Source organism: Gavia stellata, chromosome 8, assembly GCF_030936135.1.
Source record: "Gavia stellata isolate bGavSte3 chromosome 8, bGavSte3.hap2, whole genome shotgun sequence".
Lineage (NCBI taxonomy): Eukaryota > Metazoa > Chordata > Aves > Gaviiformes > Gaviidae > Gavia > Gavia stellata.
In genome coordinates this window covers 13,916,142-13,943,983 of record NC_082601.1, presented here as the reverse complement: position 1 = coordinate 13,943,983, position 27,842 = coordinate 13,916,142, and the positions used below count along the sequence as shown (strand labels likewise).

At 42.4% G+C, this 27,842-nt stretch overlaps 1 protein-coding gene across 8 annotated transcripts in view; it reads right to left on the bottom strand.

The window, feature by feature from the left end:
- CLASP1 (cytoplasmic linker associated protein 1) overlaps positions 1-27,842 on the bottom strand; it is a 170,962-nt gene that overhangs the window by 105,366 nt on the left and 37,754 nt on the right. For all 8 annotated transcript variants that reach the window (XM_059820074.1, XM_059820075.1, XM_059820070.1 and 5 more), the window contains exons 3-7: positions 27,547-27,650; positions 26,958-27,049; positions 26,792-26,867; positions 23,712-23,809; positions 22,537-22,604 (exon numbers count right to left, since the gene is read on the bottom strand). In XM_059820074.1, coding sequence (XP_059676057.1) covers positions 22,537-22,604; positions 23,712-23,809; positions 26,792-26,867; positions 26,958-27,049; positions 27,547-27,650 — 438 coding nt within the window. The remainder of the gene's footprint in view (positions 1-22,536; positions 22,605-23,711; positions 23,810-26,791; positions 26,868-26,957; positions 27,050-27,546; positions 27,651-27,842) is intronic.

The window sequence follows — 27,842 nt, the reverse complement described above, 5'->3', positions numbered from 1 at the left end:
TCCATGGTAACTTTGAAAACATTCTTTTTTTTAGAAGCAAAACCAGAAACTAGTAGACAACAGATTATGAAAATGTTTTGGACTCTGAACAGTTTGAAAAAAGCACCCAACCGCAGAGCGGTAAGCCATGTTTTACTTTTAGTGAAAAAATGCTACTTCGGTAACTTTTCGAATGGATTTTCAATAATGGTTACTTCTAATAACACATTGCACAGATTTCTTTGTGTATGATCTAGATAGGATTAGTTCCATCACACAGGGGAAACAGAGACAAAAAACACATGAAGAGGCTGACTCCAGGTCATGCAGAAAAGTCATAATCAGAGCAAATGCCAGAAAACACAGAGTATAGGATTTCCTTTATTTAGTCACCATCATACTAGGCTAAATTCTGCTTCCAGCTCCATACATTAGGGATGGAGGTGAATGCAAGAGCATGCAGAACTTGACCTGATTATTTTTCAGATGCTAATATCTCAGATTTCCTTCTACGCGATTTCAAATAAGCATGGAAAGGTTTTAGTATACTAAGTAGTGGCCTATTCGACTGACACTTCAGTACAGTATATGGTTTCCATGTTGTTGGATAACAGAATCTAAAAGAATCAAATTCATATTTAATATGGCTTCAAATATAATCACAGTCTAAATTCCTGATCTACAAATGGAAAGCTCCAATTCCTGAGACACATCAGTTTCTTGGGCCTTCTTCACCCACCCTTCGAAGCTGCATTTTCAGCAAACCATTGCCTCAAGGAAAAAAAGTCATGGGAAAATTACTCCAAAGCCAAAAACGTGTCACAGCTTATAAAATATTAACAGTCAGCATGGCTTCTGTTTTCCCGAAGCTTGTTTCCCCCGCCAACTCATCATCATTAGGTACAGCAAATAAAGCAGTCATATTCAGGGGGTAAAAAAAGGAAATACAAAGGCGGAGTCAAGTGATTGCTGAAGCTTTCATTCCTTTCGTCATTAATGACTTTAGACTACTAAACGTGATATTCATATTTCAGAGGCAATGTGAAACCCTGAGCAAGCATGGGGACTCTAATGTGCTACAAAGGAAAAAACATCTTTCCCAAAGAGCTCACAATATAAATAATGCAGTCAGAGCACAGTTAAAAATAATTACTGTTATTCAGCCTTTATATATAGGAAAAATAAGCACAAAGATCCTCCTCCCTTTCTTTTAAAAAGTCAGTTAAAGAAATGCAAGTACTTGTGTCCTAATCAGTCTGTTTAACATAAACCTGACTAACCCATTCTTGTTTGGCCTCCATCAGTGGGTGCTATTCACTTTCTTCCCATGGCTCAGCATCCTTTTTTCAACCATCCTCAGGTCTCTGCACCTAGGTAAAACTTAAGCCTGTTGCCCAGTCATCCCAAAATTTCTGCCATGACTGAAAGCTGGTCCCAAATGGGACTCAATAATTGACTTTGATGCCACAGATGGTCATTTGAGGTTTTTAGTAACAGTCTTGCTTTCCTCCCATATATTGTATACACAGTAGAAGAGTTCCACAGCTGTTACATCCATGAAAGAATGATGAAAGATATCAGTTTTCCCCACATAAAGCTAGTTACTGCATCACATAAAAAGATCAGCCAAGATCAATTAGGAAATCAGAATTGGAAAAACAGTGTGACAGATCAGTAAAATCTCAATCTGACCTGAATTCTACCAGTTCCTCTACTGTATCTCCTATACCACTTTAACCCGAGACCACCTTACCCACAAGAGCAGCTAAACAAAAGGACTAAAGGTAGGCTGATTTTGACCTTAGTCACTTGGTTTAAAAATCAAAGTTCAGAACTTGGTAAGAGGTGGTGGAAGCTATGAATAAACATATTTACAAGCAGGCAAAAGATCTCCTCTGCTTCAAGGGCAAAGTCTGTCGAGTAAAAACAAAGTATGAATTTGCCTCAGGAATCAGACTCACGATGAAATTATTGCTGCTTAACAAGTTATAAGACACCAGCTGAGCCACCGTAACAGCCCTTGTCCTGCTCTTAAGCTACCGCAAATGCAAGGTAATGTAATTTAACTTACTTCCTTTAGGGCTAAGTTAAGCCAAGCAGAATCATTCACATTTACCACAAAGAATACAAACATTAATCACAACCCAGTTAAAGGTCACACTCTGGATATAGCCATTAAAGACTTCACAAAACAAATACCGACCTAAATGGAATTGGAGACATTAAAATACAAAGAGGTTCCCATGCAAAAGCTGGGAACACTGATTGCAGAGAAAGCCTGCCTTAGCCATTTTCACCACTGCTGGGCAGGGGGAATCAAAATCACTCATCTTTCCTTAGCAGTGACATCTTCTCAGAGGTGATTCTGCCAACTTAGGGTAGCTGATGTAGAACAAGATGCAGCCAAGGTGGTGAGCACTGCTGGTTTAAGTCCTACCATCCTTCCTCATTCAAAAAAGACACTGTAATCATTAAGTGAGGCAACATCAACAGAAAACGCTGGCATTTATGAAATTAAACATCCCAGTTCTGAACAGCCATAAGGAATCAAATCTATGCAGATGCAAGGAAAACCTCCATCCCAGTCTCACACTAACTAAACACAACTGATTTCCATCTATATAGATTTCTGGTTTCACACAGGCACGCTTGCCTCCATGTATGACTTAAAAGGAGTCAACAAGTCAAAACCAAGAAGAAAACACTTCATTAATATAAGGAATGATTTTCTAAACAGCTTGAGATCTCTCCTCTCCCTAAGGCAAGTGTGGTTGGCACAGCCATTTTGTACATCTGTGACCCTGAAAGACTGGCAATTCAAACGGACAAATTTGCAGCTTCTTTCCCCTTGCACCGATTTGTCCACCCTGTACAGAGCTACTTCCCTTCATACATGACATTTACACTTTATTCCTAAATTGCAAGCTGTAAAGTATAGTCCATATAAAGACTCAGCTCCGAGAAACAAGCTGTCCCCTTTTCAGCAGGCTGCTCATGCTGTAAGCAGGAGTCACCACAGACACCATTATACCACTGTGTTTCTGCTTTGTTAAATACTATGTCAAATAATAAAGAAAAATCACAAATATACATGTTAAGATGAACAGTTCCTACTTTTATTTCAGTTCTAGGATGTACAATTCACCCTAAAGCTTAAACTCATAAACCTTAAAAGGATTTCTACTACTTGCTGGAAACACAGAGATTACCCAACACAGTGAAACCTTTCAAGTGCCAACTTGTTCCAGCATCACCTACGCAGACCCCACACCCTGGCAACTTTTCCTGCCAACTGTGAGGAGTCTACCAGGAAATCAAGCTTAGGAGGTTATTCTCTCCATTTGGCTGCCACCAGGCACCCTCCATCCATATTCTAAATTTGCTGGCTAATTTGGAGCAGGGTGGGATTTTTTTTTTTTTTTTTTTTTTTTGAAAGGGGGAAAGCAGTGATCGGATACAGGCAGGACACTCAACTAAATGATTTTTACTGCCAGCACAGCAGTTCTTTTCATTCTTGTGGTGGTCAGGCAATGCACATAACTAGGTAACCAGCACAGAGCTTAATACGATACTTGTTGTACGTTGCCTGAGTTAAAGTTTTGGGAGATGGAAATAGGGTCTGGAAAGTATGAAGGAGAGTCAAAGAGATTCAGTTTCTGCAACACGCAGGGAATCTGGGATAGGGAGTAGAGAAGGGAAGACAAATATCATTGCAAAATACATACAATGGGACTTCAGGAGCTGTGTGCGTTGTGAGGTACCCTGGGAACCGGCGCGTATGCGTCTCCTTATTTTTCAGATCAACTCATATCATGCTCAAAAAGGAAGAGACAGGCATCCCTTTCAGTCCAGCAATTCAATGAAATGCTTCCTAGTGACTGAAGTCATGATTCCTTATCCTCCATTATTATGAAGTCACTTCATACAGTTTGATGTTAAAAGTAAAAAATTGTTAAATATCCTACCCAGGAGATAATTCAAATGTCTAATAATCCCACGAAGAATGTCTTCTTGGTGGGTATTTTGTAAGTTGCTAGACACAGGTTCAAATCCCAGGATAACTATCTAGGATGAATCAAGGATGACCAATCTAAACCTTCCTCCTGTTCCGACACATTATGGCATGTACTTTAATGCATGAAGACCTTCTGGACAGGCCTCCAGAACTTCAGTTCCATCTGCTCTCTGGGACTTACAAGACAGAGGCCTTCGTATTTGGGGCAGGTGGGAGAACAGGCAGAGAAATCAAGACAAAGTGGATTCATAATATTGTAATATCCTACCAGTTAGGAATAGAAGAGAGCACATGAGCAACCAACTGCAAAACCAAAGTAGCACAACACTTGAGCATAAGTCCTAATTAATTAGGACTGATGACAGAAACTAATAGATTGCTTTAATCCTAAACAGGCTTCTTTCAAAGTTATTCAGCAAATTCAAATAAACAAGCAAGGCTGAAGTCTGAGACAATTCTATCTTGGAAAGCCCACAACTGGTTCCAGGGTCGAGAGAATGGTCTTCAACTACTTACTGGGTCTTTTTCAGCGCAGTGGTGCTGATGAAATCTTTCCCAGAACCCAGGTTTACCATAAGAGATGACAGGGAAGAAGAAATTTGTTTTTCAAGTTCGCTATGAAGATAATCACCCCAAGGTAAGTATCTGCAGCTATCAGGCCACAGAGGACAGACAAGAGCTGAGGGAAGGAAAGCTCTTTCAAGCACCTCTGAAACCCAAGACAGAAGGAAGCTGCTTCCTCAGGTTTCTATCACTTCCTGTAGCCCCATTTTTATTAAATCTGTATTTCTAGGTGGTTTTGTTGTCATCTCCCCCTCACTTCACATTCTTACACAGAGAAAAAGGCATGACTCAGAGCAGAGGAGGCTCAGAAAAGCATCGTCTCTGTTTCACAAGAGGCGAAATGTATGATTTTCTTCAGAAGGGTGAGCTCATCCAGTGAGCTCCCTGCAGCTCCTCGCTGAAACACATGTTGCTCTCTAATACACCTGTGTACTCTACAGCAAAAAACCCTAAGTTCAAGGTTATTAAAGGCACTTTGTGTCTCACGCTCTGTAAGGCCTCCAGACGCACTTAGGATTTACATTCCAGAGAAGAAAGAACAAAAGAGAATTGCACATGTCAAAGAATTAAAATATTTTATTTTAAACATTTTTCATTTCAGATACAGGAGCACACCTTGGGTCAGAAGTACAAACAGTACAGAGGTATGTACGAAGACTAAGATGGCTTGGGTCTCTTTCCTAGCATTAATATTTAAAGGTTCCTATGGAATATAGACCTTTTGGAATATGACTGCTCCTTTTACACATATAAAAAAAGAGTACATGAGTTGGGGAGAATTAAAAAAACAATATTAAGTTGTTTAAAATGAAATATGTTTTACATAGTAAAATCTAATGAGGAAACTAATAGTCCTTCTGTATCATTCATTTCACAATAGCCTCTCATTTGGATGTGCAAAGCTACACTTGTATTATATACAAGTATAATTATATTTGGTGGTTTGTATTTATTATTTGTACTACTTTGTGTAGCAACACCAAGAATCCATGTGACACCTAGACCTTCCTTCTACTAGCTCAAGAGACACTGAAACCAGTCTTCAGATTACAACACCTAATTACAAAATTTATCCAACAATTTCATTTCTGAACCTCCAACTTCTGGACTCATTCATCTGGGTTTTCACAGTGACCCACAGCCCTACAAGTACACCTATCCAAAGCACGGGCAACTTCAACCAGTTGTAAAAAGTGTTTAAGAGCAGAGCCTCACTGTTTCCATTCACTCATTCAAGAGGAGCTTAATAAGCAAGTAATTTTTTTTTTTAAATTAAAATCCTGTTAGGAGCAACAGTCAGATTGCAGACTGTTATGCATTTGCTTCACATTTTCACAAGTCAGAAGCAGAAGGAGCGACCATGTCAGTGTTATGCTACAAGTGTTAATACTCACTTTGACAGGCAGGATTACTATCTGTTGGCACATTAAAAATGCTCACAAACTCCATGACTCAAACACTATCAGGTATGGAAGTGGTAATAGCACAGAGGAGGTGTGAAAGTGGAGGCAGAGATGAGTACCAAATTAGCAAGTTTTTATTATTAGCAGCTGTTTCCAGGCATTGCTTAGACTATCTGAAGAATCGTCATGAAGAAATAACATTAAAAAATGTGCATGAACAATTGACTATCATCTATAAAGATGTGAACTGAAGGAAAACAGAAAAATATATCAGCAGTAGCAGATGAGAAAATGTCAGCAGACTGGGTTGCAGAAGAAAAAGCTACATAAATTTTTCTCCACCCAATTCAATAATTTTTAGCATGCAATATAGGGTGCTGGTACCCTGTTGTTTAACCACAAATAATACGGAGCATTCATAACGCACTGCCATCTGTCAACAGCTGCTACTGAAACCGAACACAGCAGGCAAGCTACCTGTTAGCAGCACACTGCTTCCAGAAGCAGCCAAAAATCAGAACAAATAGGAATAAAATTTGTGGAAAAATGTCTTTTCAAATCCCTAAACCCAAATTCTACACTTAATGTGTAGGTGAACCTTCAGTGTTCCTGGAGAAGGCAAGTATCAGTTACAGCTTGAGGGGCCTGCTGGGTCCTTTTGTTGCCTTCACAAGCACCGAAGTCTTGTGTACTTGCAGGTACCCCAGAAGAAAGATATTTCTGTCTAGGGATAATTATTCTTCATACATGGCCAACTGCTTTACCAGCTATCAGTCTATTCATTGAGAGAAGGGGTTTTGGGGACTCCCAGGACATGAGAGCAGGACCAGCGTGGTTCACCTGAGGCTCAGTAGTCAGCCACCTTGGTCACTTGAGCCACCTGAATCACTCAACTCCATTACAGCACACTTACTTTATTTCCAAGTAGCAATAATTATTATTTTGCCCAGACTAGAACTACATGGCTCGGTTATACAATGGCTGGTTACTGTTTGTACTGTGGCAGCAGCCCGAAGCGATCAGTGACCAGCAGCATTCTGGTTCACTGGATATTGTGCACAGCCCATGAGTTGCCACATACTGAATCCATGCTTAGGAGCCACAAGCCAGCCAGGGAAGCAAGCTCTGAACCATTAGCCTGTATATTAATCAGCATGCGGGGGGGCTTTCAGTCCAGCTAAGCTAACTCAATTGAGCTAAAAAGATGAGGTGTTCAAGGAGCATGTGGACGTGGCATTGTGCGACATGGTTTAGTGGGCATGGCGGTGTTAGTTGATGGTTGGACTTGATGATCTTAGAGGTCTTCCAGCCTCAGTGATTCTGTGAAACCACACTCACACTGCCCCTCTGGTGAGGGTCTCTTCTTGGCATTATTTAGTTTCAAGGAAAGGGTCTGTGAAGGGATGACAAGACCTTTGCCTCCTGGCACTATGAGAGAGGAATCCATAAATGCATGTCCTACATTTGAACTTCTCCATGCATGTCCCATTCTTGTTTAGGCTGCACACCTAACAAGAATGGCTCCTCAACAATAAATGACTGAAAGGTCAACAAGCGCTTTGCTAGAGTGGAAAAATACCGTAAATTAATCCCACCACAAACTAAAGAAAAGGGACAAAACTGAGGAATTTCAACTTTCTAAATGAATATTTTGAACTAAAAGCAATGACAACAAAGCAGCCTCAAGCCTGTCCAAGTCTCACTCCTGCAAGCACACCACCATGCTGGCAAATCATCTGGTTCTCTTTAGCAACCATCTGTGCTTGCCTTCACTTAAAGAAGAATTAGCAAACAGAGGAATTGGCACACTTGAAGCACAGCACGTGACAGACTATATTTAGATTCAGCTTCGCTCCAGAGATTGAAAGCAAGTAAGATCAGGTGTTTTAACTGGGAAATGTGAATTTCAATGTCACCTTTACATATGGGCATTCATAAAAAGTCAATGCTCCAATTAGCCTCATTTTGAACTGTTTGCCTTGCCTTCTTTCCCATGCAAAGCTTCATGGGTCCCTACTTTTGCACTCCCTCCAATTTACAGCCTGAAGACTGAATGGATGAAGCCTTCAATGAAAAGCAGAACAGAGGAGATGGGCCAGAGAACTTCCACTGCCTTTGTTTTATAATAGTTTAGTGTTTAGTTTTTAAACATTAGAACCAGGATCCTTCTAATTCCTGCTAGCATCTGGAAACCCCCTCCCACTGACACAAAGAACCACTGACAATTACTGCCTAGGACATGGTTGGGTTTGTTGGGTGGGGCAGTGTGTGTCACCTAGATTACGTTTAAACCAGGCTTACTTAGCTTGCTTTTGCAAACATTGTGAGGCAAGAGGATAAAAACCAAAACTTTACTTTGTCACAGAGATAAAAAATGCCTGCAAACATCATGAGTTAAAAGAAACATTTAGTTTTTCTACATGGGCAACTGGAACACAGAGCTCAGCCAGCAAAAATACTTACCATTACAAGCAAAGGTTCAGAAGGCTTCTAAAAAGAGTATTTTGAAGAACAGCATGAAGATTAAATGGAACAAAACATAGTCTCATCTACTAAATTATAGCAAGCTGCTCCTCAGATAAACAATTAGAATATATCCACATTTAAACATCAAGCTTTAAGTTCTTAATGTTAAAATCAAAGAGGAATCTGCATCTTAATTCTTCACTAAATATGCCCGTGTGTAACTTCACAGTCACACTGATGACAGACCAGTAAAACTAGAATAAAGTATTCTCATCAATTTGGTATAACACCAAATCAGCAGAGGATGTACATTAAATGATACACTCTGTCATTTACAGAGGTGCCTCTGTTGTGACTTGCAGGCATTTTATGCTGACATCAGGTTGTATTGCTAGCTGAGGTCACATTTTCTTCTGCCTTTAGCACTGTTACCACTCGTGATAAACTGAAGTGTTCAGTAACAGACAAACACACCATCTCAAATGACAATGGCAATTTTTGTCTTTAGCTTCTAACATGCAGAGTTATAAAAGTACTGAGTGAAAAAAAACATTCGATGAATTTTGAGATCTTGGATAACTACTGCCTCCAACTGAAGGAAAAATAAACTCATAGAATAATTTAGGTTGGAAGGGACCTCTGGAGGTCAAGTGATCCAATCTCCTTCCAAAAGCAGGGCTGACAAAGTTATATTGCTTAGGACCTCATCCAACCAAGCTTTAAAAGTCTCCATGAACGGAGATCCTCCGGGCAACCTGTTCCAGTGTTTCACTCGCCATCCTCAAAGTGAAAAAACCATCAGCTCATGGGAAAAATGAGCATAGGGCTGTCCTCTCAGTCCCCATAATACATGAAGTACTGGAACTTACGTAAAACCAAAGGAAAATCTCTTGTTAGAAAAGGTCTTATTTCCAATTCGGAGGTTTTCTGAAATTAGTGGTCTATGCATTATAGGTACTGAAAAGTCAAGATTCTAGACTAAAAATTAAAAGATGAGCTGCTCACCACAGTCTTTTATTGGCATTTGTACTGTGTTGTTTCACAGAAATCACTTCCATGCCATAAGGGAGCAGAGACCACCTGCTTTCAGAAATGGCTGGTAGGGTCATTACTGGCCAAGGGGGAAAAGCACTATCAAACACTGCTCAGGCATATTCTCACCTCAAACTGGTAGCATACAGCATTTTCTAGGCATGTAAAACATGCTGGTTTAGACGGCTCTGTGATCCAGCCTTCCCAGGAGGAAGGTGGTGGAAAGGACCAGTTTCCTCACACACACCCCGGAGGCCCAGAAGGGAACGTCCCGCTGTAGCTGATGGAGCACCCTGCCTCCTTTATACAAAGACATTGTTCCTCATGGTTGTCAAGCAATCACCTTTCACCACCAAGAGTTTCAAACAAAATACTAAGTTTTTAACCCTATTTTTAATGCTGACTAGCTAGATAAAATAAAGGCTTCAACGTTTATCTCAAACTACTCCACAGGACCTTGCATAGTCCACCTCTGTCACAGAACTCCCCAGTGCTCCAGTATGCTGCCACATCTCCTATACTCTCAGACAACAGAGTGCAAAGAGCTGCTTATACCACACTGCTATAAACAAGAAATAGTTTGGACAAAAATAGGAACAAGACTGCTTTAGAGGCCATGATAATAAATAGGCTTCAAGGAGCAACATGAAGGGGAGCAGCAAGGAGCATGATGTGCATATGCAAGACCCATCCCAGACTCAGATCCTTGGAGAAAGCCCACTATAGTGAGACAAGATCCAGCACATCACAAAAAAAAAAGACATCTGAGGAAAGCACTAGAGACAAGTATGAAGCTTCTTAAGGGGGAAGGGACAGAGAATAAGTTTCAGTGAGCTGCAGCATAAACATTTTGCCTGTGGAAGCTTGGGATCAGACCTTATTTAAGTCTCCAGTGAAAAGGAGCACGACTGTCTCTCCACATCACAGAAGCTCTATGTGATTAGAAGTCTCTGCAGATTCAGCTCCTGCCCTGCACAGAGCTCAAACAGCAGGAGCATAAATTGGAGCTGAAGTGCACTGGCAGGGCTGCAGCAGCAAAGCAGCACGCCCAGCCCTGCCTCTCCAGGGCTGGCTCCAGGGCTGCCCCTGCTCCCTCCCGCTCACAAGCAAGAGCTGGGGGGATCAGGAGGAGAAATATAAATGATCAAGAACAAATTTAGACCCATTCTTCATACAGCAGACCTAATTAAAAATGTCAGGTCCCATTATGAGCCAGAGCTCCACTAGATAGGAGTCCCATTACTCAGGAGAGATGTATGTGGAAGACGCATCATTCTGGAAGAGGTACTCATCTTTTCTCTACCCACACCACACCCAAAGGGAAGAGTCTCATTACATGGGGGTGGAGGCAGCACCAACTCTATAAGAGCCAATGCCAACTACACAAAGAAAACACTGGGAGAAGCAGTGCCAACACTGTTTCATAGATAAGATTTCTATTTCTCCCTTCCCTCTGAAAGACTAGGAGAAATTGTGCCTAAAACACCCATACAAGGCTATTACAACATAGTCAACCAGCAGTTTTCAAAGGGCCCTGTTCATTTCCCATTTAAATCCTTAGAAAGAGTCCATTAACATCAAAGGGAGATCTGGACTAAAAAAATAGTGTAAATTTATCTTTCCTACCTCTGCATGTAAGTGCCCAAAACTCTCTATCAAACCACTATCCATCCTAGTTTCCAATGAAGTCCAGGTATGTTTCATATTCACTGGACATTAGCATCTGCATCTAATACCAGAAACTTCCATGTCAAGCATCTAAAGGACTTCCGTGGTACCCTGATGAGCTCTGAAGGAAGGTAGGCCAGGTCTGCCACAGGAAAAGGAGCAGGTCTGGAAGTGTAGCTGCTATAGGTTTTGCCATTCTTGAGAAAAGCAGTTCAGGTGACATGGTACAGTGATTGAAGGTATTTATCTCTTCCTCTGTTGTGCATTGTTTCTGTTAAAATTCACCTGGCTTGACTCGGAAGGCCAACTGCAAAGAAGCAGCCATTAGCAGTTTTCCTCATGAAGATCTGGCTGCAGTGAGCTCCCTGCAGGCTACACGTACTGTGTAAACCAAGCCAGGATTATTCAGGGCTGTCTGCAGTTTTGGGCTTCAGGGGAATAAACAAGAGACAAACTGCTTTGCACAGTGCAACAAAAGGATTCCTTTGACAGAGCAGCAGGGCAGAATTAATTCCTTCAGCAGGCAGAAGAAACCCCATCATTATACAGTATCTGCTGTCTTAATACTACAAGAATAGGACGCTTTTACTTATGATAGTTTGGTTTTGCTCTATTTCACATGACTATATCTAAGTTACAAGCAAAATGCTTCAGCCAAACACAATGAAGGCGGGCAACGTAATGCCAGACTAGAGCCAAGTATGGACAACGCATTAACTGTACTTCCCACTAGAGTAACAAATGAGCACTTGTCTGCTCCTGCGTTTAGAAAAAAGGTCCTCTTCATGCCCCCAACTCACATGGTTGTAACTGCAGTTATACTGTTCTACCACTGTATGTTAAAACTGGATACACCATCTGTATTAGTATGTCTTCCTCAGAAATGGACTTGGTAGTCTAATCTCATCCAGCCTAAGGTCAATGATTTGAATATGAAAAGTGACTAGATACGAGAAGACCTTCAAGCCTGCAAGCACTTTTTCTTAGGTTCTTTAGAAATCAACTAGGTGCTTTTTAGTCTAGACACTTGACTAAAATCTCATGGTTATGGAAGCTGCAGCTGCTGTGGTTACACTACCCATACACTGCTCTGCAAGGACAGGGATGCTCTTCATCACCAGCAGGAGAAACACACGTGTCTCATGTGCCCCTAAAAGCCTATCCTGTAGTTCACCGATTACCTTAGGGTGACTGCTGTCCTCAGAGGCTGCTAATTACAGCAGCTAAACTCAGTTCACTTGTTACATGCTCAACCTGAAAACAAATCTCAACAAATAAATAAGAGCAGCAGCACAGGAATTCAAAGTGCTCCACAAGAGGTGCAAGAAATTTCATATCTCTCTCAAGCAGTCTTTGGCCATTGCTGAGGCTGCTGATTAAGGACAGCAATTTAATTCTAACTGGGACAGTGATTCTATATTAAAACAGCCCAGAGCATCTGCTTCTAAGAAGTATCGGGAGACTACTCTCAAGAATCCAGCACCTAGGCAACGTACAAAAAGCAGAAAGGAAGACCCCCACCCCTCCACCACTTTTTGGGGAGACAACTATTTGTGAGCCTCAGGCAAAGTTTTCTACATCAAGAACACTTTTTTAATTCTTTCCATAGCAGCAGGAAGCAGGCGATACCTTCACTTGTGCTCACCAAAGTACTTCAGTGCTTGTTGGGGAAGCACAGTAAAGAGAGTGTGTGAAATACATGAACAAACACAAACCAAATAAGCTTTGTGAATCTGCAGAATATACAACTATGGGATACTTTTTACTCACACCAGGTTGCCCGTAAAGTGTCAGCCTTCCTTTAGAACATTTGTGTAATTTGTACTCCCACCTCTCAGAGAACTGTTGAGAATTAAAAGGCTGACTTAAACACTGCTACGTTCACAATGATCAATATGTGTGTGCACGTGCACGAACCATCCTATTGATAAATTTGCCCCTGGAAGATGCTGTGTGTAATAAATGACAAAGCTAACAGATCAAAAACTATGAAATTTAGAGTTAGTCCTTTCATGTGAAAATGTCACTGGAGTTAATACTGCTCCAGCCTTGACCCCTAAACTCCTTCTCACAATAGATCTACAGAGGAGAGACAGCTGGGCAACACAGCACAGAAGATACCAGGAAACTGGTCCAGAGATTTTAAAAGACAATGACAACTGCAGATTTGAGGCTTTGTTTTACAGATGAAATCAACCTGACAGAAAGGCATGAAAAAATTGGAGGAAAAGACCACAGCAGAGAAAACAGCAACACTACTAAGCATTACTGAGATGTGGTCGCCTCCACAGCTTTACCAGATGTTACTGCAGTTTTCACTGGAAGGGTGTAGGATCTTTTCTAATTCATTCTAATTCTTGTTATGGACACTGGGACTGTAGATTCATCCTCATAATGTGTTCCAAGTTTCATGTGTTCTCCAAGACAACCGTTGAGGTCCCTCAGATCCACATGGTACTTTTACCAAAGGGGAAGAAGAGAACAGGCCCTGCATACAGAAGCTCATTTCCAACATGCAGGACACTCATTCATTTAACCTCCATCAGTGTTAATGGAATTGTGCATGTTAATCTTTTGCTCATGAGGTCCAGCATCATCTCATCATTTACCTGCCCACTCCTTTAGCCTACATTTTATGCACATCTGTTGGAAATATCATGAAATGCAGTGGTAGAGTGCTTCTGCTTGGTTACTCCAAAGCTTTGCCAAGAGACCATTTCTGTGTTCATAGAAAACCATCAAGGGTTAGGAAAGTGATGATACACACACAACCAAAGAAACTCTGGTCTACCGCTTCTTTGCAAGGGAATCCTAGGGTCAAGGTACTTCGGATTCAATCCAGAAGACACAATAGCACTAACAACTTACACACTTATTTTTCTTCTGACATTTGCTAATACCACAGTTCAGACAACCAATGGAGACCTGGAGGTCAGACATTTCCCAGCAGATAAGACCAGCTGGACTATGGCCCCAGGCTCTTCATTCCACCAGCTCATCTTTCAAAGCTGAGAAGTTCCCATGCTTCATTAACAAATATGTGCTTGTTTTCTTTAATAACCAGTTAGGTACATTAATTATTCAACACAATTCCAACTTTGGAAAAATAATATGTCATTCTGAACTCCTCTTTTGACCTGGACAGGAGGAGCTGGAGTGAAAAGGTCTCAGCTGTAGATGGTGACGCTGTCCATTGACAGGTGATGTAGTTCACGATGAGAAGGAGAACCAGCCTAGACAGGTTTTGGTATTTTGTTCCCGGAGCTGGGAGGCATTTACTGACTGTTCACAAGTAACACTATACACATGCATCCCCTGCCACCTCTGAAAACACATTTAATAATTGCCTTGGAAGAGGATTGTGAAACCATAACATTCCAAAAGGAACCAAGCCCCTAAAATGAAGAACTGCCCATAAAAATGGCACATACTGTCACATGTAGTATCAATTCCACAGCATCCAATTTGCCCAGGTGGTTTCCACCTTCTAATTCATTAAAAAAGAGCTGCCAATTAACTCTCATCTTGAGACAGTAAATATCAATACAAAACTAAGGTCTATACACCTCAAGATACTGACAATCTCAGATTTCCTAAATTTAGTCTACTACATCCGCACTATAATAAGGTTTTTAACAGGACAACAGGTACACTGAATGGAGAGAAGACGGGGAAGAAAAAAAGATGCAGCTTTTACAAAGATGGCTAACAAAAATAATTTCCTCTGAAAGCTAAGACAAAAGGCACAGGCTTCTGATGTACTAAAAATAAATGCAATACATGCTTCCATCCTGCAAATCAATTCTTCACAGGTAAATAAACACAGAGCTCCTCTGCCTTTTCATTCCACCTAGTCCCCCCTCCAGCCTCTCCGACTTCCACAGATATCCTTTCTGTTACAGAAACACAGTTAAAACACAAAAATGCAGAAAAGCCAGTGATGTCTCCATCTGCCACATTCTTGGATGTTAATTCAAAATGTTAATTCAAAAGCATTTATAACCAATTTAAATAATCTTCCCAACTGATGCTGCAAAAGGCAACAGGAAACGAAAGCCTCAGCAATCACTCAAAAACATCACAGACCAGGAAGGGTATCTGAAAATACCTGTCCTTTACCTCTCACAATCTGTACTGTTCCCTTATATATACACATCCTCTTCCCTCACCCCATCAAACAGATAATTTAGCATATTTTATAGAAGCTTAAACTGAGCTTGATGCCACCAGGCTACAGATGTTTACAGGCTATGTTTTTGAAGTTCCACTTTTACTGCAAGATTGCCTCAGTCTCTTCACACTGTTAAAAAGAAATTTAACAGGCAAATATTCGGACACTAACAAATAAACCCATCCATCCCTGTGGCACATTCATTAGCACCTACCTTTCCCCGTAGTCATTATCTGCAGTGTTCCTGAGATGCTGCTCCAGGAGCAGCCCTACAGTATATGTCTCTCAGCAACTTAACCACCAGCAAACTCTCCACCCTCCTGAACGACTTCTCTGTGTGACCTAGCAGACGATTGCCACCTCTCCTCCAAAATAAAAGCCTGCTCAGCATTCAGCCGAGTGCCATGTGTCCTCCTATGCCTGCTTGCTCACATCCCTCCCTTCTAAATTTGAGAGTTTAAAATCCAGGATGCAGTAATATGCTTATTTCCAAAGTTGTGTAATAGAAAGGGAGTAGAGCTCGTCTTGTCCACTTACACCTTCCATAAGGATGTACTACCAGTTAATAGTACTCATTCAAATACCACTCAGATATTACTGCTCTCTCAGCCCCCATGCAGGTGAAGGGGCATTTCCTTGCTTTTTTTATGCCACAGGAATGCTGAGTCAATGAAACGAATTTTCTATTTTCTATTTCAACTTGAGAACAGTATTCATAGAGAACAAGCCATAAAGGAAATTCAGTTGCAGAAGGGGGTATGAATGCAGAAAAGCAGAATGCAGAAAAGCACAATGCAGTGTTTGTTGGTTCAAAACCTCTCTGTTATCACAGTCACCCCTCCTTCCAGTCTGTAGTTCTGGTGCTTGAATGTGTGTTGACAAACAAACAATATCCCACCCACAGGCGCATGGCAATGCTTGGCAAATGTGGGTGATTTTTTTCCTCCTTATAATAAATATCGAAACAGCATTTCAGTGACTCTGCTTTATTACCGGAAAAGCAGAGGAATCTAGAATAGTTCTAGTTTCTATCTAATTGCCTCCAAGTTGTCGCCTTCATCGTTAACAGGATTCATTCAACAAATAGCATATTTACCTTAAGCAATATCTCACATACAGAAGCAGTTCTATTCAAGAGAAACATTGCTCCTTCTTCATAGTCTTTCAGTAACTGGAATTGTCACATCTGCTATTTTAGCATTGTTTTAATTAACATGCTTACTCTTAGAACACTAACTTACACGGGCAACTACTGAAATTGCATCCTCCCATCACCTTACTCTGTGCAAGTATCTGGGGGGAAGAGATCTCAGCTCCAGACTTCTGGCTTTAAGATCTCCTGCTTTGACTTCCTTGCAGCCCAAGACCGCAGCCACCTCCACTATTCCTAAATCTTGTTCTCCCAAAGTCAAAACTCAGCACAGACAAGAAATTTCAATCCCCTCCCTACCCACAGGTACCATACTGGCACACCACCACAGCATCCCTGCACGCACCAATGTAGAAGCATCTCGCAAAAATTGTGTGACTTATGTAAAAAAAACTACATCAAAGAACATCATATTACAGTATCACAATGATCAAGAGTATAAAAAACACACCGAAACGTTTTAGTTACTGTCATGGTTTAGTCCCAACCAGCAACTAATCACCACACAGCCGCTCACTCACTCCTCACACTCTTCCCCTGCTCCAGCGTGGGGTCCCTTCCACGGGAGACAGTTCTCCACAAACTTCTCCAACATGAGTCCTTTCCACGGGCTGCAGTTCTTCACGAACTGCTCCAGCATGGGTCCTTTCCACGGGGTGCAGTCCTTCAGGAACAGACTTCTCCAGCGTGGGTCCCCCGCGGGGTCACAAGTCCTGCCAGCAAACCCGCTCCAGCGTGGGCTCCTCTCTCCATGGGTCAACAGGTCCTACCAGGAGCCTGCTCCAGCGTGGGCTTCCCACAGGGTCACAGTCCTCCAAGGGCTGCAGGTGGGTATCTGCTCCACCGTGGACCTCCATGGGCTGCAGGGGCACAGCCTGCCTCACCACAGTCTTCACCAGGGGCTGCAGGGGAATCTCTGCTCCGGCGCCTGGAGCACCTCCTCCCCTCCTTCTTCACTGACTTTGGTGTCTGCAGAGTTGTTTCTCTCACATATTCTCACTCCTCTCTTCTCCGGCTGCCATTTCCCAGTTTTTTCCCCCCCATTCTTAAATATGTTATCACAGAGGCGGTACCACTGTTGCTGATTAGCTCAGCCTTAGCCAGTGGCAGATCCGTCTTGGAGCCGGCTGGCATTGGCTCTATCAGACACAGGGGAAGTTTCTAGCAGCTTCTCACAGAAGCCACCCCTGTAGCCCACCCCGCTACCAAAAACGTTGCCATGCAAACCCAATACAGTTACTAATAGCTTTGGTTTCAGTCATCATTTCCTATCAGCCTCTACCTCTCAGTAGATAACTTATTTCATTCTTAATATGTCCTGAACTTGATTATAAAGTCTTCTGGAATTCAGGTCTGATCCAAAGTCAATTCAAATCCATGGAAAAACTGTACACTATGTTCAGGTCCTTCCAGATATAATACCAAGGAAACCCATGCAGCATGAATTTCCTGGACTCTCTGTTTATGTCCAAAAGCCTCTCTTGGTATCACATCCAACTAAAGATCATCACACAATGCCACATGAAGACAGCAGCTGACTAGCTGGCAATTATTGGCTCTTTCAGGCTGAAAATCTATTTGTCCCAGGGGAATAAAGCATCTGCATAATTAGCAAAAGCAGTTACACAAAAAATAATTAGCTTGCTGAAAGCCCAAAGGGGAAAAAACTATAATTTTTGCTTCAAGAGGCTGACTAATTATATGCCAAATAACAAAACAGAGATGCACTGAGAATCATCGAGAAATCCAGCGTGGATTTTAACTTCATATTCTAGCTATAAGGGCTGCTGGTAGCCTAGCAACAAGCAGCATACTTCAGCATGCCAAAACCACCTTCTGACTTAATGAAACACCTCAAATTACTATGCAAACCTCCCCCACCTCACTATGCATTTGATTCTTGTATACTAAATGATAAAAACAAAGCCTAGCCAAAAAAATAATCAAGCAATTCAAGATAACTCAAGGAAGCACTAATGGACCATGGTATAGAAAGATAAGTAAATATAAAACATATGGATTATTTTCATAGACTTAAAATTCACATTCTTATTAGAGTTGATTCATTAGATTTATTCATGGGATCAGAAAATGCCCTATTATTTTAACCACCTTTTATAGTAGACTGAAGAGTTTTCTCTTTGTGTCTTGGGAAGCATTAGTGAAGGAATCTTTAACAGTTTGCAGAATACTCGCTAGTCTCCAAATTACTTCTGATACACCAGAAATGTTGCTGCAGTTGCTTTCTTTTATTTTCATCTTCAGTGACCTGCTAGAGGAAACTTAGCTCTGAGACTACTGTTTGGGATAGGAGACCAGTTTTAGTCATCGTTGTTGTTTGACCAGTTCTTTGGCCATATTTCACCATTTCAGAAACCACAGTTGCTTTCCCACCCACCCAGTGCCACTATGTTCTGCCGTAAGTCAGGTTTGATACCACTTTCAAGTCTTGTTGTAATTAGCACAACTCCAGTGCTCCTGGGCCAGGGCTCAGTTATAAGTGACACTTTAGCCAACAGCTTGCTCTTGGTTACCCACCTGAGCTACGCACCAGAGAAGTATAGATTCACCATACTCACCGATAAGACCACATAAAAAAAAGTTAGACTTGATCTTTGCTTGTGAGCTGGGAAGTCGTGATATAGCTTCAGTTAACCTTTCCATTTCAGAGGCATGCGTTAACCCTGAACAACAGAAAGCCCTTCCCCAAGGGGCAAAGCGTGTTACTTCTCAGCCAGGTCCATTGTGCAGCCAGTAGGCACCCAACATGGGGAGCAGCTCAGGGCAGAAAACCCAAGCGTGAGGGAGCTGACACTGCCCCTTCCGCAGCGCCGTTTTATGCTGACAACTGCTTACAGACTGCAATCTGCACGAACATTTGCCAGTCTGCCTCCCAAAACTTTTGGGACACTCATGCAGCCTGCATAAAACTAGGAATAGTACATGCTAGCTACAGAGAGGGACTAACACGAGCTTTTAAAACAAGGTACAACTGCATCATATTGCCTGAAGTCATCTGATCCAGACCATATAGCATGAAGGTTAAAGCATTAGTGGTGTGTTCACCTGGTGAAGTTACAATCTAAAAGGAGTGGTATTAATGATAACAGATAGACACCCTCATAATCAATACCGTACTCTGCCAGACACAAAGGATTAACAAGACTGAGACAGCTATTCCCTGAGAAAGGCAAATCTTTTGGATGTGCAATATTTATCATCATCTTCCCTGGTGACTCTGACAACCACCAAAAGTGTCACCTTTGTTCAAAAGCTGCAGGAGGCATCAGGGACACAAGAAACCCAACAAACTTCGCTTGTCTTTAGGCCATAGTAAACCTGTTACCATGGGTGAAGATAAGCCTCCTCCACGAGCTTACACAAAACCTCAAAAAGATGAAGTTGCATAGAGCTGTTGACACATTAGATATGGTGAGCATGCATGCTGTATTTGTGCTGTGCTTGGAGGGCAAGGAAGAAGCAACAAACCAGCCTGTAGTGCTAAGATATTAATAACTAATGTTCTCATTATTAGCTTCACAAATGAAAATTACTTTAAAATTAACTCATGCAACTACAGACTTTGTTATTGTTAGAGAAGATGAAAAGTTTCTGGCAGAGCAATGGGAGATGCTATCCTTTCCACGCCTTGCTCTTTGACCCCTTAACACTCCTCCACAACTCCCTTTCCCCCAGGCTACTTTTTGGTCTCAGTGCTCTCACACAGGGGGTTCAACGGAGAAGAAATGCTAACACACACTCTAGGGATTGCATCCAGCCACAGCACGAGCAAGGACAGTGAGACATCAGCAGACCTGGTTAAGCAGAGTGAGGAAGACAGGAGTACTTGTGTCTGGAAGTACAAAAAGCCTGTCGATGGAGTCAAGGACATGAGATAGGGTGTATAAGGTCTCAGGCACTGTACGTGCAAGGAAGTTAAATCTTCAAATTCATCAAAACAGTGACAGAGGAAGGGGTAGTAAAAGAAAAAATAATTCTCAATGAAGCCTAAAACTGGCAGATATAATACATATAGATGCTTTACTTGCACTTACGAAAGAACAGTTCCTACGGAATCCTTCCTTGGCAATTTTAAACCAGATGGTTTGCTTTCTTGGAAAGAGATGGCACTAAGAATTGTCTGCCCAGAAGAGGTCATTCCTATTGTCCCATCTTGCTTCTTTTGATGTTTTCCATGGTGCCAGCAGCCTTGAATCACATCACAGCATGTACTAGGATGTTCATTCTAGAGACCAGAACCACCTCTCAAAAGCCAAGGATTAGCAAGTGATGTCTCTGGTACTGTTCTGGGATGTGTAGATGCTAAAATGATTGCACAGCTAAAACTTGCATTGTAAATAAATTAACTCTGGTTTCTTGCTCTTCGTTGAAGTTTATTCTTACATGCATCTCACCTATTTCATACAAAATACTCTTCTAATCAGTTTGTGACATACCTGATTTTCTACTAAAATCACCTTCATTTGGATTAGAAACACCCCTCTGTAAATTTAGCTTAAGTTTGGCTAGGGGCACATTAAGCTCCAAAATCTTTCCCCCTCCCCCTAGAGAATAAACACAACAGAAATCCCAGCCAGTCATCGTCCCACCACAGCATTTGTTTAAAAAGACCGTGTAACTATACGTCTCACCACAGAGCACAAAAGTCTGCCTCAAACTCCAGACAGCAGCAATCTACATAGTGCAATGATGCATCAAATTAACTTTTTCTTTTTTGAAAGCCCATTCTATTCCACTACTAGCAAAACAAAAATTCTACCTTAGCCCAGCTGAGTGGAAAGCAGAGAAGCTGGATCAGCAGTAAGCTTGTTTCAGTTTGAGTTAGGATTTCAGAACAAACACCTGGAGCTTGGAAACCTTAAGATGTTTGCTGAGGGATTAAATATTTACTCCCCCCCTTTTAAATAAGTACAAGAACATTTGCTTCTCAACTGCACTTTTTTGCCACTGTAAGCCTCATCTACCTATACAGCCATTATTTTCCCACATTATGCAAAAGCATAATTTTAACCCATTCCATCACAAAGGAACCTGCACTAGGTCTTTGTCATTCCCAAATGTACAAGAGAATACCACATCACATTTCTGAGTAATCCAAAATATAACTTCAGCATTTTCAAATAAGTAATTTTTATTATTTCATGCAGGGATTACGTTTACAGTATTTTAAAATGGACATGGCAAGAAGAATGGTGCCTAGAAGTGAAAAAAATATTTTTCCCAATTTAAAAGGGCAGAGACCTCTCTGCTCTCTTGGCTTCTGAGAGCCTCGTGGGAAAGACTGGGGACGTCACCTCTCCTGCTCTTGGCCTTGCAGAGGGTGTGAGCATGGTAGGAACCCACAGCACTAAACCCATGTTCTTCATCTCTGCTCTACTCGGCTGTTGGCAGAAAGAGGAATTCCCACACTGAGAATTCTCTCAAAAATCTATTCCTAAAATGAGTGATACTTATTAAAAATACTTTCTAGCTCATAAGCTTATCTCTAAGAAAAGCAGTAAAACACACTTGTTTTTAAAGTAAGCAAAATACTACTCTTAGACAAGACAGACAGAATTAAGGCTTTGATAAGGGTCTTTGACTACCAGTCAAACATACAAAGTACGTAAACTTAGGAACTGCAAAATACAATCCCTTAGCAATGAGCTTTAAATGGAACACTACTACATTAATATGTACACTTTCTGTGCTATTTAGGGCATTAAAGTGAAAAGGCTTCTTCTCTTAAATTATTGTTTAATTTACCTTATGAACAATTTAAACAAAGATGCATATGGACTTGAGAACAGAAGATGTATTTCCCTAATGAAACTCAAGAGGAGGAGGACAGCTCTAACAACACCTTCTGTTCTTGAAACTTATGCTTCATTCTCCTTCTGATACTACTAGGAAGAGCAGATTAACCAAACATCAATTTTATTTGCTGCAAAAGCTATGTGTATATTTCCGAACAATCACCCGTATTCGTTTTCCCTAACAGAATGCTTGCTCTCTGTCCATTCGAATGCCTCACCAACTGAAAATTGCTAAAAACACCGAAGAAGAGAATACAAGTACTTCTACTCACCACCTGAACTCTGGATCATGTTTCCAGATTTTTGGACCTCATCAAATTTTGTAAAAATTACATTCAACCTGTTTGAAAGTTAAGAAATACACAATGAACAGCTGAATTTAATTTTTAGGAATCTTCTCATTTAAGATGTTATAGAACAAATTTTGCTTCACTCAGGTCATTGGGAGCACTGTCAAAAGTGTCAGTGTGGAGGGAAGTTATTTTAAAATTAAACAAAAAATACCACAACATGCAACAGCTGGTAAGAACAACTGAGGAACAACTGATACTGCAGAGGTGTAACTGGAAATACTACATTACTGAAGATTTGACATGTTTAATTGTAGATGCATTTCCAGTTCATTACCACTTTGCCTATCTTAACTATTTGCAGAAATACCACAAAACACACCCCTAAAAACAACTTCACACAACATTTGTCTTTGGCCTTGACACTTCTTTCCCATGCATGTCACAGCCTGGTGGAGCAGAAGATCCTCATCACATCTCATTATTCCTTCCCAGAGAGTTTACTACTTTAAGTCGCATTGTGACAGCAGACGTTTTCACTGAAGAACAAGAGGCAATAGTACTGCTTCCCCCTGCGTGCAGCCCGCCTCTGAAACAACCTCTTCCCTCTGTGCACTGACACTCTTGCCATCTACTCCATCCTCAGGTCTAACCATGCTCCACCCTGCACGCTGGAAGTGGCGGCAAGATGCAGAGCGGCTTTCTTACCACACCCGAACTGGCAGAAGCAGAGGGACAGGGCTTCGGTTTTGGTGTGGCGTTTTTTTTAATAAAGCCTTGGAACTGATGATATTGACTGTGGGTTTTTTTCCTTTATGACAGCCTTCCAAGCTGCATAAACACAGGCTACTCTGAAGTGTCCTCTCTACGTGTGCAGTACAGGAAAAACACCACATTAAATCTTAAATCAGTTAACTACACATCTGTAATAATTTTACTGGTTTTCCAAAGATGCTGTGGCATACTTGGGTAAAGGTACAGGATCCACATTAAGTGAAACCTGAGTAAGTGTTTGTAGGATGAAAAAATCCAAACCCTAATCCCAGGAAAAGGTTCAGTCATGGGGCTCCTGAAGTCTTCTACCTGAAGTCTTCTAAAGGAAGGAAGGGAATAAAAGCAGCCAAAAAATAGTGAAAACAAGGACATTCACAACTTACCGAGATTGGGGTAATCCTTTTTTACTGAGATCAGCCCTTACACGTTCACCAACATGTCTGTAAATTTCCACAAGGCTATTTATTGCTGCATCTCGAACCTGAATGTGAGATATGAGAGAAATCAATCATCTTTATAATTTAAATTAATAAACCCCTGCCCTACCTTAGAGAAAGAAATTTGCATATTTCTCAGCAACAACAGTTGCCACAGAGTTCACAAAGGACCTTCCATCCTGGCATTTCAGATATTAGCAGTATCAGCAAGTCTAATTTAACTGAAAAGGCAGTCAAGATATAAGATAAAAGGTTTTGTACGTAGGGACATACACACAGTGAGCTTGGCTGCCTTTGCCAAACTCCACCTATTGTGTGCGACAGGTACATTTACTGGATCAAAAAAGCAAGGAGAGAGACACAAATAGACCTTATATTGCTAGTACATTGTAAAACAAACTGATTTTTAATGCCATCTTACAAACTTACATTTCTGTGTTGATAACAAAATATGGAGGGAGGGAGGAGTAATCAAACACCTGAGCCACCATGAATTTTGCATGTTTTCCAAACTGATTTGCAAGAAATTGCTGAGCACATCCTTCCCTCCACCCAACAGGGGAGCCACAAATCTGACTAAAGTGTCACCTTTCTGTATTGAACCCCCTTCCTCCATCAGACACAGCAAGCAGAGAAGGTAAACTACCTGCTCTACCTACAGAAACACCTACAGAGCCATTCACTTCTGCTTCTCAGAAGATGGCCCGGCAGCTACCCAAGCACCCACACACAGTGTATTTTGTGGGCACAATCTAAAGCTAAAATCACCTACAGGTGGGAGTCAAAGGGCAGGCACACATGCCCTGCTTCCTAGCCAAAAAACTTAACACTTGACTCACACTCATCTCGCCCCGTTCTCCCGCTCCGCACCCTTCCCCTTCAGTAGGTCACTGCCGGTTTCCAAACCGCTGCCTTCACTCATGCCAGTCCTTACTCAGTGGCCTTGCCTCTCTTCTTCCTGCCCATCAGCCCCGAGCACCACCAGGCAGGACTTCTGGGCACAGCTGAGGAAGGACTCTTTGGTGTCCCCAGTTTCTGGGTACACAGACCCCAACCCAGCCTCACTCGCTGCCTCCGACAGCCAGGGAGCGGAGGTCTCAGCGCCTGCGTCTCTGCCCTCGGCGAGTCCAGCTGCCCCGGGGCACAGCAGCCAGGGCATGCCGACACAGCAGCCAGGGCATGCCGACACAGCAGCCAGGGCATGCCGACACGCTCTGCCATACCCCCAGCCTGCCACCATGCCCCCTCCCGCCACAGCACGCAGCGCAGCCGACCGCGGAGGTCCTCACGGCATGATCTGGAAGGACTGCCTGTGTGTGCCAAGTTGATCAGAGGTATGGTTGTAGGACCGGGTAAACCCCATATTGGACAAGACAGGGAGCTCCTACTATCATACTTGCTTTGATCTACCACAGCAATAACAAAGCTTTAATGCTCTATTTTATTTTTGAGAAAATAGTCATAGTTTAAATACAGTTTTCATATCAGATGCTCACTGGGTTACACAAGCTCTTAAACTGCATTAGCTGAAAACAACAAAACCTAAAAAACACTCCTGAGAAGGGCGGTAACGAAACAGCTTCCACGTCCACAACAAAAGGGATAAACACTGCACTTGACCTGGATCTGTGTTTCTCCATCATCTCTCACCAAGAGAGGGCAGCATTGACCGAGCATCAGGCAGCTGGGGTCTCCCAGAGCTCAGGGAGGGCACCCACAGAGCAGAAGCAGCCCCGGGGAGCCCAGGACCAGCCCCTGCCCAGGGACAGGCGCTGTTCAACCAGGAGCCACTTTGACAGCGATTTGTGTCTGATCAGTTCGGGCATGGGCCTTCTGGGGATGAGACACCAGAAACCTAGGATAAGGGGCAAGAGATCAGCCTTATTCCCCGCTGCAGCTGGGGACTGGGATAACGAGCTGTGCTAGGCACAGGGAAGAGGCAGTGCAGAGGGAGAACATGCCTCAGTCCCCTCACCAACTTTCTGATTCATTCAACAGCTCACCAATGGCAGGACCAAGGTGTCTCTGCAAGAACTCAAAGTCCTAAACACAGTGTCCCCTCAAAGAGCAACAGCTTGCTCAGCCGTGGCTCAGAACTACAAAGGACCCTGAACATTCAACTTCCTTCGAAACTTCTTGGGGTGACAGGTTTATCCTCCTGTGTTGGCACAACCAGCAAGGGAAAGCTGCTTCACACTCAGTCCTCTTCAGAGAGGGGAGGCCCTGACACAGCCATGGGAACAGGGCCAACTCCAGAGCCAGCATAAACCCATTCCCTAGTTGGCCACCCCACACTTCCTTCCAGCTGAAACGCTCCAGACCAGGATCATGTGTATGCGTCACCCCTGTTAGGAGGGCAACAGGGATATTCAAAAACTGCTAATACCCATGTTATATGGCATTAGTTTGAACCCTGCTTCCCAACCCTCTTCTCGCTAACCTCACATACTTACATCTTATTTCAGATTAGGTCCTGTCCAGGGCAAGACAAAAAGCACATAGAAGTGACAGATTTTCTTTTTCAAAATTTATTTTAATTTGGCTTGCATCGCTGATTTAAGGTTCCTATACAGCTTCCACCTTTTACTCAGAATCTCCCCGTACAACTTCTGGCAGTGCACACGGCCAGGCTGTCCAACTGCTCCCATTTGTTCTCCCTGCCCAGACAAGTTCTTCTCTGAAGGTGAAGGGTGCTGCACCGAGCCCAGAGGGATCCCTGCAGCCTCCCCTGCATTTGGGCTGTAAAGCACACGAGTTCCCTTCCCATAAAGGTTTTCTGCTCTGTTCATCTCACCTGCAGATTCACCTGCATATTCTGTTGAACTCTTGGAGTAATTGATATGCTGGTTTAGGCATACTTCAAATCATACCTCTTCAAAACCAGCCAAGGGCTCTTCATGAACAGCTTTGTTCGGAGTTCACTAACAGCAGCACAATTAGCTAATTTACCAGCCAGAACGCAGAGCCCCGCTTACTGACAAGGCAATTGGCACAACCTTTAGATGTGACTCACGCCAAAAGCTTACCTGGCTGTTTGGATCTCCAAGTAAGTTACATATATGTGGCACTATCTTACTCAGCGTTAAACTCTGAGCTCCAGATCTGGGAATAAAGAACAAAAGGGCACCAGTGTGAGTTACAAAGCAGGCTTGTGTACATAACATAGGTTTGTAGGAGGTTTGTAGGACTTACACATTGAGCGTTGCAATAAGGCAGAGGCAAATCCCTTCTCTTGTCCGGAAATTCTTGTGTTTGAACCCTCCTAGCATCCTGTCCCACACATACTGTGGAAGACAAAAGAAGGTGAGACAGGAAAGAAAATGAGGCAGGGGAAGAGACAGATTCTTTCTTCCAGCAGACATACACCGTAACGTCTCTGGAGCTTAAATATAAGCTTTATATCCACCCAAGCAGAATAGGACGAGAAGTAGCAAGACACTTTTAGATCTGACCAATTCTTTGTTCTGTGCTGACTTCACGGTAACTCCCCACTAGCTAAAACAATACTTTTACTTACAGAAAGCAAGTACTTTCCAAAGACCCAGAACAACTACTCTGACATCCATCCATTCCATCCTTGGGAAATCCACTGACACTCACACTACCATGTGTATTCTGACATGCAACAGCATTCTCAAGTGAAGCAAATATCTCATAACAAGGTATAGGGAGATGAAGCCTTTTCAGACAGAGCCACAGGACAAAACCCTCTGGCAGAAAAAACGTCTCCTTTTTAAGCAGCCAGTCACTCACTCACACTGCAAAGGGCTGTCAAGCATACCTGAGGGTTAGCAGCTTGTTCCATAATTTTTAGCAGCAAGGTCTGATCCTGCTCCCTCACCGAGTCCTTAGAGTCTCCCAGCCTATCAAGTAAACTTGGCAGCACTGTGGAAAGAAAACAGGAACATCCAAATCCCTCAGAAGAAAACTGTCACAGCAGCAGAGCCCCTCTGCTCCCCTCCACCTGATGAGGAGACGAGCCCTCCCATCCTTCTGCAGAGCCCGAAACCACCGAGACCCTCCCAAGTGCTCTCCAAGGGAGAAAGAAGGCTTTGTGTACAAGGTCAAAAGGCTTTG